Source organism: Salvia miltiorrhiza, chromosome 2 (assembly GCF_028751815.1).
Source record: "Salvia miltiorrhiza cultivar Shanhuang (shh) chromosome 2, IMPLAD_Smil_shh, whole genome shotgun sequence".
Classification (NCBI taxonomy): domain Eukaryota; kingdom Viridiplantae; phylum Streptophyta; class Magnoliopsida; order Lamiales; family Lamiaceae; genus Salvia; species Salvia miltiorrhiza.
Window position 1 is genome coordinate 63917595 of NC_080388.1, and position 17880 is coordinate 63935474.

At 35.8% G+C, this 17880-nt stretch overlaps 1 protein-coding gene across 10 annotated transcripts; it reads right to left on the reverse strand.

Annotated features, from left to right (window-relative positions):
• Positions 1 to 1539: 1539 nt before the first annotated feature.
• Positions 1540 to 5777, reverse strand: LOC131011083 (probable alkaline/neutral invertase B). 10 transcript variants are annotated; one of them, XR_009096733.1, is made up of 5 exons: positions 5336 to 5454; positions 4425 to 4890; positions 3478 to 3909; positions 2165 to 3253; positions 1540 to 2111 (listed from the first exon to the last, which is right to left on the reverse strand). XR_009096733.1 is itself a non-coding variant. In XM_057938849.1 (5 exons), the coding sequence occupies exons 2-5, from the start codon at positions 4839 to 4841 to the stop codon at positions 1680 to 1682; spliced, it is 1704 nt and encodes a 567-aa protein (XP_057794832.1). In that variant the 5' UTR covers positions 4842 to 4851; positions 5645 to 5777; the 3' UTR covers positions 1540 to 1679. The 10 variants fall into 10 exon arrangements, 9 of the variants coding, with proteins under 9 accessions (XP_057794832.1, XP_057794827.1, XP_057794824.1 ...); XM_057938849.1 differs by lacking the exon at positions 5336 to 5454 and adding an exon at positions 5645 to 5777 and having other exon boundaries at positions 1540 to 1975; positions 2695 to 3253; positions 4425 to 4851; XM_057938844.1 differs by lacking the exon at positions 5336 to 5454 and adding an exon at positions 5645 to 5772 and having other exon boundaries at positions 1540 to 1975; positions 2695 to 3253.
• Between the last annotated feature and the right edge of the window lie 12103 nt (positions 5778 to 17880).

Below are 17880 nucleotides of genomic sequence, written 5' to 3' on the forward strand. Positions count from 1 at the left end.
AGCCCTAAATCCCCAAAATCCAGAATTTGTGAGAAATTTTAATTTTTGTTTTGTTAATTTGATTTTAGAAATTTTGAATTTCGATCTTGCTTGGAATTTGGTTGTGGAATCTTATTTAGTGAATTTAGTTCTTGAATTTGTTGATTTTGGTCTTGAATTTCGTTCTTGGATATCTGAATTTGGTTCTTAAATTTGTTGATTTTAATGAATTTGTTCTGAAATTTGTTGATTTTTGTTGAATTGTGGTTCTTGAATTTTCGTTGAATTTGGTTCTGGAATTTTGGTTTTAAATTATGAATTGTCATCAAAAGTTAATTGAGAATTAGGGACTTTAAAAGTCATATTAACACTACCCCTATAAATTTATTTCTCTCTCCACTTACACCTACTTTAACAACTTTCTTAAAACCCGTGCCGAGTCCCAAATGGGACTCTTTTTCATGGACGGAGGGAGTACAACTTTTTTACCCAAAAAGAAAAATAAGCCTATTGGAGTGAGACATCCAAAAAAAAAAAATGAGCCTATTGGAGTGGGACGAAGGGAGTATCTTATTTGAAGTTGAATTTTGTATCTAGATAAGTATTAGATTTCATAATTTAATGTATTTTTTTAATGTTTGATGCAATTATTGAGGATAAAAAGAGTAAATTTATTTACTCTCTTAGTATGTGTATTTTGATGATGATTGAAAACACTTATTTATGGACATATTAAGTACATAACTTTTCAAGTTTTTCGATTGAAATTATATTTTGAAAATTATTTTCAATTTGTATGACATTGATGTTGGCCATGGGTTTTGTTAGAGAGGAGGTTGTTCAATGCACATGCTGTTATTATTTAGAAAATGATATTTTAAATAGAGCGAAGGTTGTGATAAGGGACGAAACTAGAATTTAAAAAATGAACGGATGAAATTATATTTTTATATTTAAAAAGAAATTTAGACGGATACAATTATAATTTTATACATAAAAACATTTTTTTTTACAAAATATAACTTGAATATAATTATTTTAAAAAAATTGTCCAAATGATCGATGGGTCGTGCCCCGGGGCTTGGCTCTGTCTCTAAGCTAGACACTCAAGTTTAGAATTTTTTTTTGAAAACATATCATTTTAATTTCCAATATCTACATTCATTACAATTATACTCTAATGTATGCGAGATTGTAAATTAATACTTATATTATCGAGTTTGTCATCTGTAGTTTAACAATTGAATTAGTGACCGCTCCCAAAAAAAGATGTCTTGAGCATTTAAGTATAAAAAGAACTTAATTTAGTGTTTAAAGGATATTTATGTAGTAGTAGTAGTATATATATATAGTGTAGCCAGACATGGGACTAAAATAAAAAAATAAAAGCGCCTAATTAAAAATTAAAAAAACTCGAGAAAAACAGGGGTTAAATCAGACAGTATGCCACAAAGCAGATTTTATGTACTCTGTCAAAAGTTGGTTACAACAAAAGCAACAAACTTATTTATATCAGCGCAAGCATTTAATGATTTCAGGTAATAAGAGTTTGGATCAAGATGAGACACAAAAACATTGTGGTATAATATGCATCAATCTGCAGAATTTTCTTACAACTTCCCATAACAAAAAAAAGAAAGATAGGTGAAGTCCATAGCAGTGCGTTCCATTTGAGGATTTTGACTAGAAATATGATAATGTCAACACATCCAAGAGGCAGATCTTTTGATATGAGGTTTCATCTGCTTGTCTTCTTCGAGTGATATCATTCCTAAATGAGACGGATCCTCAAGCATCATTTTCGCTACCAAATAACCCGCAATCGACCAAGTCTGGTACTTGCGCGCCTGCTTCCCCATGTAACGCCCCAGCTTCCCATCATAGTACTCCGGCCAGTGATCCTTGGATAAACGCGATTCCACGAGCTCAATGGCGCGCCTTGCTAGTTGGGGGCGTCCGGACTTGATGCACGCTGCTGTCAGGAGCCATATGAGGACTGCACAAAACATCATGTCCTAACTTAGTGTCCACCAATATTATATCACCCAAGATCAGGGCATGTAACAGGCCTTTTATCTACCATCATTAAAGCACAATGTGTGACACTCAAATATATATACTACAAACCCCACCTTTTTTTTTTTTTTTGAGAAGGAAAGAGAGAGATTTTAACTACAAACCCCACCTTAAGAGTATAAAATACGAACTATTATCTCATGGTGAATTTGTTGTGAAAATTGAAAATTGGTGAATTCAAAATTAATTGTATTGCTGCCCACCATGGGGCTTGAACCCACGACCACAAGATTACGAAGGGTATTTTGATCAGATATAACATGCTTAAAAATGATGAATTCATAACTCTTTTTAGCATCTACATAGATCTTCATAATCTAAGGTCCAAAAATAATTCCTATTTTATGTTTAAAAAAAGGTTCTTATTTGAACAAAATCATATATATGTATCTATATTAGATTGGACCGGGTCTAGGGTCCCTTGTAATTGTATATAATACTATGGGCAGTTGCCTAATATTTTGGGCTCTGGGCCGTCGCTCACACTCGCGGCTCGCCCACCCTTAGGGCAGGCCCTGCCAAAGATGATCAGTCTATGGAAAAAAAAGACAAGTATGTAATATGTTAAGGTACAGCTTATTGCCATGTGAAAGATGACAAATAAATGTAAATGTTATTGAGGAGGAGACAGCAAGTTACCTGGCCAAGAGCCTCCATTGTGGTAACTCCAGCTAGTATTCTTTGGATCGCAACCTGTTACGATTTTCCATTCATGGTTTTCCATGGACGGATAGCATATCTTCAGCGGCATTTCCCCAACCAGCTCGTCCCAACGTGATTCAATGAGATCCATTATAGCTGAAGCTTGCTCGGGAGTTGCCAAAGATGACAAAATCGCCACGCAGTTGCCCAAGCAGAACCAACGGAAATCCATCCTTGCAGGGCTTACATTCCCAATGAAATAACCTCCACGGGTTGGCATGAAATCAAACACCCAATCAGGGAGGGAATCGGGCATCACATTGAACTTATTCACTGCAGTGTGTGAATACTCTTCAGTCTTGTAACGGTAGATGTCGTTGAGCTGTTTGATGTCCAGCCAAAAGTAGCTTCTCATGTGATAGCTAAGCGCGTGCAGGCGCTTAACTACTCTATCAGAAAAGTCTTTGCCTTCCTCATCATTTTTAAGTAGATGTAAAGCACACCTCAAGGCCATAAAGAACAATGCCTGTATCTCTATCGGATAACCATAAACACCCTGAAAGATGAACATGAAGAAGCACTGTAAGCAGTAACTATTTAAGTTTGGCTAAAATGAGAAACTTGACGAATAGCTAATACTGCTTTGTGGGTGTTACCATACTAGGTCAATAGTACTGTTTCGCGAATTTGATAGGCATACATTCAGATACAAGTTCGACTCAGAAAGTGACAAACAATTTATTTTAATGAATAAAAGTCGAGAGGTTTCATGAGACTCACCATCCGACGATCAATCATACTACAACCATCAGCACACAAAAGAGTTGGGAAAGTATCATAGCCTTCAGATAGGCATAATGCCAAAATTAATTTAATGCCCCTCTGAAATTCCGGCATCTCAGCCAAAGTATTGTCACCTGTAGACTTTGTATATGCTCGTAGCAGAATGATCCACCAAAAACCTGAATCAACTGGAGCCACTCTACCAATAGCACATTCGCCAAAATCAGCAATGATCGTCTCGTTGTTCCTTACAGGATCATGAAGTACCTTAAAACTCGCAGGCATCACCCCAGCCCCTAGAGTGAAATTATCCACCTTTTTCTCCCATGATTGGAGGCGCAACGTTTTCAAAAGAAAGTTTTTGACAATTTCAGGTTCACCGTTCATCAAGAAGGCCAGAGCACTAGGAACAAAGTCCCTCACAAACACCTGTCACCAAGTGAGCTTTTTAGCCTTTTACAACAAAACTTTAAGAAAATATCCAAAAATCTCAAAGACCATATATACACACCATATATATATATACGACACCAAAAAGGTATTATCCTTCAATCCATCATCATAAGCAGCAAATCTTCAAATAGCACAAAGAAGCTTGTAAAGAAACATAATTACTAAAGCTGGCTTTTCCTCTTCATCTAAAACATTATTGGTGCTCTGTGAATTATTTAACCACACCGTTTCAAAGAAGTCGAAAAGGTTTGATGACTGAGCAGAGATGGGAGGAAGCAAAATTCAGATACAAATAGTTTTAGGCCTCAAATCTATGAAGACTTCCAAGACAGCAAGTATTCTTGAAATTTGGACAACAACAAAATATATCATCATGCAAATCCTAGGCCAGAGGAAAATAATATCAAATCAAACAAGTCTTTCTCATATTGAGACATAACATAAGTTATCTCTAAGCAGAAACAATAAGTGAAGTGCATATAAAGCTTCACCTGATCATAATTCAGCTCTTCAGTTGAATTATCCAAAGCGGCTAAAGTCCCCACAGGCTGCTCGCGGAAGTGGACTATGGATCGCTGCAAGGCCTCCCACGCCTCAGCCACTATTGGATGCGTCTCCATACAATAGAACGATCTGGGAGTGCTCACGCCAGACCTCCCTGGGGAATGAATGCTCCCGAAGTTGTCAAAGACACGCGACGAATTCTCACTGTTTTTGTAAAATTGGCGGGGCGGGGATGAGATCGACAGCTCACTAATGGATCTCTCATCAAAAGATCTCTTCCTTTCTATGTTTACAGGCTTTGGTTTCTCCAACAATCTGGACAAATCTGACTCTCCAATCTCAAAAATCGAAGAACTCGATTCGTTATGTTTGGCATTTCCATTACCATCAACAATTGGAGACATCTTGACTTATCTGTTCAAAGATAGATTCCTAATCAATTGGTGTAAAGATCTGCAGTTGAGGACAAAATGAAAGCTTAAGCTCAGTATTAATAAATCCCAAATTCCATAAATGTAAAGTCAAATCAATGCTTTTGAAATCTTTACAACAGCAATAAGCAACACTACTACATCACAACTCACGAGCACCAGAAAGTCAACTCTCACAAAATTTGAATAATCAATAATTCCGCTAAGCAGAGGGCGGCATTCAACCACCCTAAAATTAATGTTAAATATCAACATTAATGACGTAAATGGCATGAAAAGCATGGATCACACATCTAAAAGTTTCTTAATTAGGGATTTATTATATGCTCCACGCTTGCAGCAAAACACATTAGAATCATTAAATAAAACGCATTCAGCAGAGGTGGGAACTCTTCCATTGCTAAAAACAAATGCAGATTAAACTAAAAAGAATATCATTCTGCTGCAAATTTAATTACAAACTTAACCAAACTATCACCCAATCCACAAATCTTGCTATTGCATTTCAACCGAACAACTCCAGAAAAACTCATTCACATAAGTTTAATCGAGTCCCAACATTAATAATCAGAAAATAAAATGGGGGCACCCAAAAAAAAAAGGAAAAAAGAGGAAGTAGAGAAGCTAACCTTATAGGGATGGGCAAAAGATTGAAAATTTTAGTTAAATAAAAACTAGAAAAGGACTGAAATGGTTGAATGAAAGGAGAGAAGAAAGACTTTGTGATGAACGAGGCAATTATTTATACGTTTAAGTACGTAAGCGGGCCGACCTACCGGAATATCCGGTTGCAAATTTGGTGCGACTTGATAAGCCGGTAAAGATCCCACCTAACCGAAAGCAAGAGGTGACCGCCACGTCAGACTTTATGGGAAGGTCCGAAGCCTGGATTGGGAAAATCTCCACAACGACTTTGTCCGTATTTTGGACATCAGTTATTACATTAATTAATTGATAAAAGAAATTAGATTTCCTTTTTCTCATTTTCCACGTTGGATTTCGCACAGAGACCCTGTCACGGTACGTTCGATGTCTCTGTCTCGGTAGTCAGAAGTTATGACAAATGGCATCAAGTCTATATATTTTTTAATTTATGAAATCTATATAAGCTAAAATTGTAATTTTATAATCCTAAACATTTACCATTTTAATATGAAAAAATCATATATATTGACAGTCAATGTTTGGTCAATTATCAAATTTAGGCACCTGCAACTTTGAGTATTTTTTTAGGAACAAATTTGATATTTTAATACATACTAAATTCATATACTCTCCCACCCCAATTCAACGAGAGCAACAAACCATGTTTCATTATTTAAATGTCTCATTTAATAAGCCATTTCATAAAACAAAAATTAATGTACGACAAATAATCATATATAACTCATTATTTAAATTATACTTTATTCGCCCATAAAAAATAATTACTACTCCCTCCGTTCCACGAATCTTAACACATTTGATTTCGGCACGGAAATTAAGGAATTGTAGATTAGTATAAGTGTGTAGTTAATAAAGTATAAAAGTGATAAAGTATGAGAGAGAAGGTGATAAAAGTGATAAAGTAGGAGAGAGAAAATAATAAAAGTGATAAGTAGGAGAGAGAAGTTACCTTATTTGGAAATGTGTCAAGATTCGTGGGACGGAGGGAGTATCTCTCTATGTTTTTTTTTTTAAATTAATCTATCTTCTACAAGAATAAATTAATTCTTATTATTATTTTGAATTTTTTTATCTATCTCTGAAAATTGGACTGGGCTATGAACTGAACTACATAGATATTAAGCTAAATATATTAATATATATAAAACAAAATTTTGGGGTTGCACTGGGTTGGAGCCCAATGCAACTCCAATGAAGATCCGCCCATGCCCGCTGAAGCGCGCACCACCATCGACCCATCTGCACTTTCCGTTGCTCCATTGGTGTTCTGCCGGATCGCCACGCACTATGATGTACTCCCTTCGTCCACTAATTCAAGACTTAGGAGGCAAAACACGGGTTTTAAGAAAAAATATACTTTTATTAGTTGGGTGGAGAAAGGGACCCACAAAATGTATTGTTTATTGGTTGAGTGGAGAAAGAGACCCACAAAGTGTATTGTTTATTAGTTGAGTGGAGAAAAAATATATTGTTTATTGGGACCCACCAATTAAAATATGAATAAAAACTTACTAAAAATAGATAGGCATTGAGTTGGTGGACGGACCAAAAAGGAAAGTAGGCATTGAATTAGTGGACGGAGGGAGTAATTCATTCATTTGCAAACAGTGCATATATACATGCTATTGCTTAAAGAGATACCATGACACTACTGCTCTTGCTTTTCTTTTCTTAAAAGAAAAAGAAGAAAAAATCTATTAATTCACTCCCTCCGTCCGCCAAAAGTAGACCATTTTTACTATATCGGGCGTCCGCAAAGAGTATACCACTTTCCTTTTATAGAAATGGTCCCACCATCCACTTTAATCTTTTATCCTTACAAACACTCTTTATTTACAATAAACCACCTCAAATTCAATCTCAACCACACATCTCATAAAATGGTGGAACCCTTTCTCCACTACATCAAAATTATCACCAATTTTATTAAATCTCGTTCCCAATCAAAGTGGTTCACTTTTGACGGACGGAGTATAAAACATTAATATGTGGCATTAACTTACAATTGAGGCTCTGGCTCAATGGATAACTTACCTATTGAGCAGGGTTCGAATCTTGCAAGCTTCTTCGTATCCGGTAAATACAAAGGTAAAACATCTTTAATATGCTTATTCCGTCCAGTAAGGCTGTGCACGAGCCGAGCCGAATTGAATTACTAATAGGCTTGAACTCAGCTCCTTTAAATATTTTGGTGATCGAGCTTTTATCTTGTTGATTGAGCTCGACTCGTCACCCACTTACCGAGTTCGAGCTCGGCTCGAGTGATGCTCGATAATGTCGAATTCGAATTTGAGCTCAAGTTCGACTTGTTAAATCTATACATATATAAAAGCTGATCCGACTAGCCAAAAAAAATTCCCGCTCTTTTGCTCAATCTATTTTTGGAAAGTTCACTAATCTAGGATGATATATATAAGTTGCCGGGCCCACTTGCTACAATCTATAAAGTGCTCTTTTATATCATGCAATATATAAATATCCGGTATTTGAAATTTAAACCCACCAATATTTTTCGGTGTGAATTTATATAAATTTTGAAATATATATTTTTTCGTGTCAATTTAAATATCCAATATTTAAAATTTAAAATCACCAATAGTAAATTTATGAATTTATACTTAAAATTTATATTCTTTTTGAAAAATATCCTTTTCTTATATTGAAATATCCAATATAAATTTATAGTTTTGTAAAAGTGAATCATATGCCTCTATGCTGCGTGTTTCCTATATAAAATTATGTGAGTATGCATTTAATTTCCTATATAAATATCCAATATTTAAAATTTAAAATCACCAATAGTAAATTTATGAACTGTTTTAAGTTTTCATTGTGTAACAAATAAAGACAACATATATGATGTTGGTCCGATGGTTATGCCAAGATTTTATGAAATATTTTCACATTTCAGTTAATCGTTTTGTGACTATATACTGAATATAATATAAACACACACATCACCCATTTCTAACACAAGTACACATCACACATTTTTAACACACAAATAGATGCCAGAAAAATTTAAGAAACTCACTTTACTTGCAATCTGTATAAATGATTGATATTAGTGCCCAGGGCTAGAGCTCCATACCTCACGACATTGTAATCTTTGGCCTCACGAAGCCGTCAAATTACTGGACGCTCCCAACCCACCCTCAAATCCTTGGCGTCGGCAAGCCGCATCCTGCCTCCACACAAAACCCACCACACAAGATCTCCCTCCTTACCTCTTACACTTCGGACCGGGACTCGCCGGCCCGCCTCGCGTCCTAAGCGAGGATCACACTGGAAAGCGTCGACCTGTTTCGCCTCCATGAACATCCCGTCGTGGTGCCGTGCGTTGATTCCGGCTGCGACTAATTCAAACATTTTTGCCGAGATCGACGTCTTTATGTATTAACTAAGAAAATATATAGTACGTGTGACAATGAGAGGATGATAGTACTTGTGTTGATTTTTTTTTCTCGCGAATATTTGTTGCCGAGTATATTATATCAAGGCTATCTATAGCTATTTTTCTATTTGGCAGCGATATTATCAATTTTTAGATGAACAAATTAACCTCTTAAGCAAGGTAAGATTAAAAAATAAAGAGCAAGAGCAACAATCATGTCTTTTAATGAAATTTTTATTCTAATTCCTTCCAAAGTTGGCTGGTATAAATATAAAATATGGCACCTTCTTTTATTTGATCAATACATTTGTACAAATGGACGTTTGCTTTTATAGATTTTATTATTACCTTTTAGTGCTAAGAGTTTTGTTTCCCAATTAAGTTGTTTCCCCATTTTTTCATAACCAACAAATAAAACGTAAATAAGCATTACTTTGTATTTAAATTGGTCAATGGTTAATTTTTAAATAATCAAGATTATTTTGAATAGTAAGCATGATTCCAAATGCATAGCTCGTATCCGTCAAGCGTTACAATAATTTTGGTTTCGAACTTGTGTTTGCTTTATCGATTTTGATCCTTTGACGTGCTGGCTATTGTAGAGTTTTAAGGCCTCATCCCGACGAGCATGGAGGTGTTCGACAGCATCATGGGCGGCAGCGCCGACCAGATCCAGTCGACGAGGCGCGAGGACGCCAACCAGATCCAGTCTTGGATGATTTTCTCACGCTTCATGCCTACAACCACATCGTCGTCCATCGTCCACCCGGATCTTGGGCTTGTGACATTGAATTTTAATTGTGAAAGCAACTTTCTTACGTTGTGGCTTTTCGCAATTATTTTACCGTGTCTTAGCTACTACAAGTGTAATTCTACTTAATGTTAGATCATTTTTGTATTACTTGTCTCTTAGTCCAACTCCATAATGTTATTTGCTCTGTTAGAATATTAGTTTATTAGTCTTTTAATAAAGTAGATTACTTAAATATGTTGAGAAGACTTTCATTACTTAGTTTTGACATAATGGAATGCATATTCACTTTTCTCCTCAAAATCGCAAGTTAACATGGTATCAGAGCAGGAAACTTGCAGCCGGAATTGGATCTCACCTCCTACGCAGTGAGAAGCGCCACCGTCCGACGACCCGACGGCCGAAAAATCGTCCGTGGAAGCCGCGCGTGTGGCCCACACGCGCCTCCGAGTTCCAGCGACGCCGTCGCCTTCCGCCGGCGCGTGACGGCGCGTCCGGCACCGGACGGAGCTCCGGTCGACGCCGTTCGACTCGTCTCGTCCTTCTCCTTCGATTTATGTACCTGTTTGTGGAATTCCGGATCCGACAGAATATTTGGTATTTTCTTGAAAATTGCTTCGATATTTGATTTTGTTGGTTGGTGATTGGCATTGTTGTTGGTGATCTTGCTTGGTGTTTTGTTGAAGATTTGTTGGTTTTGGGATTGTCTGTTCTTATTTGGTTTTGAAACTTGTTTGGTGGTGTTATTTGCTACTTGTTTCATCATTATGACTTCCGAAAGAGACGACTCGCTTCAGTCTATTAATGTTCGTTTGAATGGGAAAAATTATTCTTATTGGAGTTATGTCATGAAGAATTTTTTGAGAGGTAAAAAATTATGGGGTTATGTGTCTGGCACACATTGTAAACCGATTGAGGAGAATAATGATAAGTATGTTGAGGAGCTTGACTCTTGGGAAGTTTGTAATTCGAAAATTATTACTTGGATAAATAATTCTGTTGAAAACTCCATTGGCATGCAACTGGCTAAGTATGATACTGCAAAAGAAGTTTGGGAACACTTGGGGAAACTTTACACTCAGTCTAATTTTGCAAGACAATATCAATTGGAAATGGATATTCGTTCTCTCAATCAGAGGGACATGAGTATTCAGGAATTCTATACTTCCATGTCAGATTTGTGGGATCAGTTGGCTCTCACTGAGTCTATACAACTTAAGGCTTTTGCTCCCTACATTGCTCGGAGAGAAGAACAACGCTTGGTTCAATTTTTGATGGCTCTTCGTGATGATTTTGAGGGCTTGCGTGGCAACATTCTACATCGCAATCCCCTGCCCTCTGTGGATTCTGTTGTTAGTGAACTTCTTGCTGAGGAAATTCGACATAAGTCAGGAACAGTTAAAGGCACTCAATCTGTATTGGCTGCTCACTCTCGTCCTCAACAAAGAAGCCATGGAAGACCTCCGAGCTATTATCAGAATAAGAATCCAATCTCTGATACGAGCATTTGCAACTACTGCAAGCAACCTGGTCATTGGAAGGCTCAGTGCCCTGAATTGGCAAACAAGTCACACACTACAGCTGGTCGTACTCCTCCTACTTTTGGCCAGAATCAATCTTATAGACATCCCAAACCTCCTCACACTGCTGCTGCCACATCTGAATCTACACAGATAGATTCTGGAATCTCTACTTCCACATCAAATGATCTCTTTGAGAAGTTTCAAAAGTTCATCAACTCTCAACCTCATGCTATGACTGCTACAGCAGGTTTGTCGACCTCAGGTTCCACAGGTACATCTTCTTCTTCTGCTTGGGTTTTAGATTCTGGAGCTACCAACCATATGTCTCCCAATGCAGATACTTTTGCTTCCATTAGTCCATCACATTCCATATCTGTTGCCACAGCTGATGGAACTCATATATCATCTTCTGGAATTGGTCATGTTATCTCACATAATATTTCTCTTCCACATGTTTATCATATTCCTAAACTTGCCTTGAATTTAGCCTCTGTTAGTAAAATTTGTGATAAATATTCTGCTGCTGTCACATTTCTTCCTGATTCTTGTCATATTCAGGATCTACATTCTCGGAGGGAGATTGGGACAGGCCATAGGCAGGGCGGACTATACATTTTGGATCATCTTCGACCCCCAGGAGTTGCTGCCTCTAGTATTGACTTGTCCAATTTTCATTTGAATTCGTCATCTTCTAGTTTTTATTTATGGCATTCTCGTCTTGGACATGTTTCTTCTTCTCGTTTAAACTATATGGCTAATAATGGATCCTTAGGGTCCATCAAGAGTCATGATATATCTTCTTGTAGTGGTTGTAAACTTGCAAAATTTTCTGCCTTAACTTTTCATCACAGTGATTCTGTTTCTCATTCTCCTTTTGACTTGATTCATTCTGATGTTTGGGGACCCTCCCCCATTGCTACAAAAGGGGGGTCAAGATATTATGTCTCATTTATTGATGATCATACTCGATATTGTTGGGTTTATCTTATGAAACATCGTTCTGATTTTCTAGGAATTTATCAAGCTTTTCGTGCTCTTGTCAAAACTCAATTCTCTTCTGTTATTAAGTGTTTTAGGTGTGACTTGGGTGGAGAATATACTTCCAATAGCTTCAGAGAGTTGCTTGCTAATGATGGTACTATACATCAAAGTTCTTGCACTGACACACCACAACAAAATGGTGTGGCAGAAAGAAAGCATCGTCACATTGTTGAAACAGCCCGCTCTCTACTTTTGTCTGCCTCTGTTCCCAATGAGTTTTGGGGAGAGGCTACTCTTACCTCTGTTTACTTGATAAATAGGATCCCATCTGCCATTACCAAAGGTGTGTCTCCTTTTGAAAAACTTTTTGGCTATGCCCCTGACTACACTCATCTGTGTGTGTTTGGATGTGCTTGCTTCGTTCTTCGCCCTCATGTTGAGCGAAATAAGTTATCCTCTCGTTCTGCCTTGTGTATTTTCTTAGGGTATGGGGAAGGTCAAAAGGGTTATAGATGCTTTGATCCTGTTAGTCATAAGTTGTATGTATCCCGTCATGTCTTTTTTATCGAGCATATTCCTCTATATTCCATTCCTTCATCTCCTAACAATATGACTAGATCTGACCTCATACATGTTGACCCGTTTGTTAGCGATTGTGAGCTTGAACATGCAGGTACTAATGATGATGTTACTAATGATATTGCCCAACCTGCCTCTCCTGCTCCTTCTCCACCTCCTGTGAATGTGGATCCACCTCTTCGTCGTTCTACCCGTGTCAGTAAGTCTACTCGTCTTCCTGATTTTGCTTATTCTGCATATTCTCCTTCTTTCACTGCTTTTCTTTCTTCAATCCACAAAATTGTTGAACCCACCTCCTATAAGGAGGCTTCTCTTAATCCTTTGTGGCAACGGGCTATGGATGATGAACTTCAAGCTCTACACAAGACTGGTACTTGGGAGTTGGTACCCCTTCCACAAGGAAAGCATGCCATTGGTTCCCGATGGGTATATAAGATCAAAACAAAGGCAGATGGATCTATTGAGAGGTATAAAGCAAGGTTGGTTGCTAAGGGGTTTTCACAACAATATGGTCTAGATTATGAAGAAACATTTGCTCCTGTTGCCAAAATGACCACGGTTCGTACTCTTATTGCTGTTGCTGCTGCCCGTCAATGGGATCTCTCTCAGATGGATGTCAAGAATGCCTTCTTACATGGAGATCTTATTGATGAAGTCTACATGACTCCTCCTCCAGGGGTCTCCCACAAAGCTGGATACGTTTGTCGGCTAAAGAAATCTTTGTATGGTCTAAAACAAGCCTCTCGCTCTTGGTATGACACATTCTCCATTGCTCTTATTTCTCTTGGTTTTCGTATGAGCGAATGTGATCATGCACTTTTTGTCAAGACCTCGGATTCTGGTATTATCCTCGTTTCTCTATATGTTGATGATATGATCATAACTGGGAGTGACACAACTGGAATTTCTTCATTGAAATCAGATTTAGCATCTCGCTTTGAAATGAAGGATTTAGGTCCTCTTAGATATTTTCTTGGTATTGAGGTTTGTAAATCCCCCAGGGGGTATCTCTTATCTCAGTCCAAATATATTGCTGACATTCTTGATCGTGCTCATCTTACTGATACTCGCACTATTGACACTCCTATGGAAGCAAATGTTCAGTACTCCACATCTGATGGTTTACCTTTGGAGGATCCTACCTTGTATCGCACCATTGTTGGGAGTTTGGTCTACCTAACTATCTCTCGCCCGGATATTGCTTATGCTGTCCACATTGTCAGTCAGTTTGTCTCTTCTCCTACCACAGTTCATTGGTCTGCTGTTCTTCGCATTCTTCGCTATCTTCGAGGTACGATGTTCCACAGTCTCTTGTACTCTACCACTTCATCACTTGAGCTTCGTGCCTTTTCTGATGCTGATTGGGCCAATGATCCTATTGATCGAAAATCTACTACTGGGATGTGTGTATTTTTCGGTGATTCTCTTATCTCTTGGAAGAGTAAGAAACAAAAGGTTGTTTCTCGATCATCTACAGAAGCCGAGTACCGAGCCATGGCCTCCACTACTACTGAGATTATCTGGCTAAGGTGGTTACTCTCTGAAATGGGTGTCTCCATCTCTAAACCAACTCCAATGTATTGTGACAATAAGAGTGCTATTCAAATTGCTCACAACTCTGTCTTCCATGAGCGTACTAAACACATTGAGATTGACTGTCACTTCACTCGCCATCATTTGCAGCAGGGGACACTTGAGTTACCTTTTATTGCTTCTTCTTCACAGATTGCAGATTTGTTCACCAAGTCTCTTCCACTTCCGCGCTTTCGTGCTCTGGTTGGCAAACTCTCAATGCTCGTCGCAGCGACATCTTGAGTTTGAGGGAGGGTGTTAGAATATTAGTTTATTAGTCTTTTAATAAAGTAGATTACTTAAATATGTTGAGAAGACTTTCATTACTTAGTTTTGACATAATGGAATGCATATTCACTTTTCTCCTCAAAATCGCAAGTTAACATGCTCAAGATTTAAATAAAAGATTTCAGCCATTCCCAACTCGACAAAAATTGATACGTTAAATAAAAGATTTTAGTCTGCTTATGTTTTAGTGCTAAAATTGATTTGTTTAGCTGTCAAGATCATAGAAAAATCCCATTAAGCATGCATACCAATCAATACCATACCCTACTTAATAGGTGGGTCATGATTTATGGAGATGTTATGATTTTGGCTGATCTTTTATTCTATTTTTAACTTGGTCTATGTTACCTTTATCATATACTTTGCCAAAATCACAACAAAAAATTAACAGCCGCCTTAATATAGCCCTTATTTTGTTTCATACTTTTTTTTTCTTTAATTCTTTTTATTGATTAAAAAATGTTTGATTCTTGATTCATTCCCATCCTCTATCGGTGCTGATCAATGGTGGGTTGATTCTACTTGGCTCCAAAGAAGACTGTTTTTAGGTAAGTTTTTCTCTTTATTTCTTCTCATTTATTGACTTTCTTGCTTTATTTGTATTTTGTAAGGTCAAAGTTTGCATCTCTAGGTTTGTTAGTGGTGTTTCTTGGTTTTAATGGTGGGTTGCTCATGGAATGAAATACTAAAGCACTACATTTTGAAATTTCTGTTTGTGGTGGGTTGGAAGTTTCTGTTTGTGGTGGTTTTCCATACCATGAAAATTCATATAAATAATTTAGATATCCGATTATTGCTCGAAATTTAGGGATGAATATTGTATCGATTTTTTCTCGAAATTTAATATATCGATTTAAAAGTATTTTTATATCAATTTCATATTATTCCTCCTACCATAATATAATGGAAAAATTAAATTTCTATTTAATTTTAAATATATATTTGTCATAAAGACATATAATATTTATAAAAAAAATTAAATAGAAAAAAAAATCATTTTTCTATTTCATTATTTCCTTATTCATATTACGAGCAATAGTGTTATGAAACTTATGATCCAAAAATAAAAATTAATTAAAGTAAATGAAATTTAAAACATTACAATGAAATAACGAATTTAGAGGTCAATAGAAATTCTATAATTTTTTTTACACAAATTCGTTATCAATTTCGTCCACCCATAAATAATTTATGTAATTTATCCTATATCAATAGGTATGCTTCGTTTGACTAGATTTGATAGAGATTGTAATGTGTGTGATTACTAATGCGTCTTATTTTTGAGGTTTTAGATATTCGTTTGTGTGAAAGATGGTATGTGCATATATTATTTTTGCTTATAACTTTTTATTTGCTCGTATGCTTAAAGTAGGAGAATATATACTTAAGTTTTGAACATATAATATAGATTCAATAGTATATTAACTTGCATGTTTCATTTCAATTTGAATGACACCAGCTGATCCAAGACTACCGTTCAAATTTCAACGGCGACAGTTTCCTATTATTATTTCTTATGCAATGACTATAAACAAAAGTCAAGGTCAATCACTCTCTCATGTGAGTTTGTTTTTGAAGAGGCCTGTTTTTAGTCACGGTCAATTTTATGTAGTTGTTTCTAGAGTTACAAGTCGAAGGGGTCTGAAAATCTTGATATGTAATGAAGACAAAGTAGAATATTCGTCTACTACAAATGTTGTATATAAAGAAGTTTTCCAAAATTTATAATAATAAGATGAGAAGTTTCCAATTGTCTTTTCATGTATTATTATTTTTACATTGATTTTTATGTAATTAAAAATGATAGTCTTAAATATATTTTAGTAGTAATATAATTGGTATAACAATTGTATAATAAAATATTTTTAAAACTAATTTATTTTAGAGATTATACAAAAATGTATTCCAGAATGTTTCAATAAAACTTTAACAACATATGTAATCCCGTGCATCGCACGGGTAAAACACTAGTGTTTGTATATATGATGTTCGAGCTTGAATTCGTTATAAATTTAGAAAAAAAATTAATTAATATATTGTTCGAGTTCGACTCGTCTAAAGCTCGTACACTAACTCGATTGAAGGTTCGATTACAGGTTTGTAAATAGGCTCGCAAACATGTTCGTGAACAGTCGAATTCGAACATGTTCGCGAGCTCAACGAACCGAGTACTGTCAGGCTCGAGCTCGACTCGATAAAAAATTCGAGCTCGAACTCAGGCTCGAGCTCGGTTCGTTTAATCGAGCTACTATTGAGCTTTTTTCGAGGACGAATTTCAAATAGCTTGCGAGTAGCTCTGTTCATTTACAGCCCTATCCGTCCCGGTTATCTTGAGACCTTTTTTCTTTTATACGGAAATTAATAAAATAGTATTTTGTGTGTAAGTGAAAAAGCGAAAAGATGACTTTTTTTTATACGAAAATTAAGAAAGTAGTGTTTTGAGTGTAAGTGAAAAAATGAAAAGATGAATATTGTCTCAAGATAGATGCGACGTTCAAAATGAAAATTATTTCAAGATAAGTGGGATAGATGGAGTATCAATTAAAGTTGAAATTTGAAATCAATTTTAAAATTGAGTGACAATTTTGTTGTTATAACTAAATTAAAGATTTGTTTGTGAATTATATTTTTTCTTTTTATTTCTTTTTTTTATATATATTCTTCTTTTTAAAATTATGAAATTCGATTAATTATAAAATATTTAATAGATATATCAAATTAAAATCACGATAAGAGGTTTAATTTGATACTCCCTCCGTCCACGAAATGAGTACTCATTTGTGGACGGCACGGGTTTTAAGAAATGTATGGAGTGTAGTGTGGATTGTTTAAGGGTCCCACTTTTTGAGAGTATTAATTAAAGGGTTGTGTGGGGTACACTTGCCAAAAAGGGAAATGAGTACTCATTTTGTGGACGGACGAAAAATGAAATATGAGTACTCATTTCGTGGACGGATGGAGTATATTTTATGTAAATATTTGATTTAAAGTATAAAATTTATTATTTATTTAAAGGTCAAAAATTTAAAATAACAGTCTCTCATTTTTCATCTTTTTTTTTGAATAAATCTATTTTTAAAATTATTTTTTTTGCCTGTTATAGTATCAATTAATTCTTGTAAATTTTTCTTTATTTATTTTCTTGTTTAATATTCAGTTAAAATATATTATATAAAATTAATTTTTTATTATATTTATTAATATAATAATAATTAAATTAATCTCAATTTTATATACATATAAAAATATAAAACGTTT

What these genes read in the sequence shown, in the direction of transcription:
- LOC131011083 (XM_057938849.1), bottom strand. Translation starts at nt 4,841, where the DNA reads ATGTCTCCAATTGTTGATGGTAATGGAAATGCCAAACATAACGAATCG. An exon ending in AAGAGCTGAATTATGATCAG is followed by an intron (nt 3,910 to 4,424) that starts GTGAAGCTTTAT and finishes ACTTGGTGACAG; the next exon opens with GTGTTTGTGAGGGACTTTGT. An exon ending in GTATGATTGATCGTCGGATG is followed by an intron (nt 3,254 to 3,477) that starts GTGAGTCTCATG and finishes TTCATCTTTCAG; the next exon opens with GGTGTTTATGGTTATCCGAT.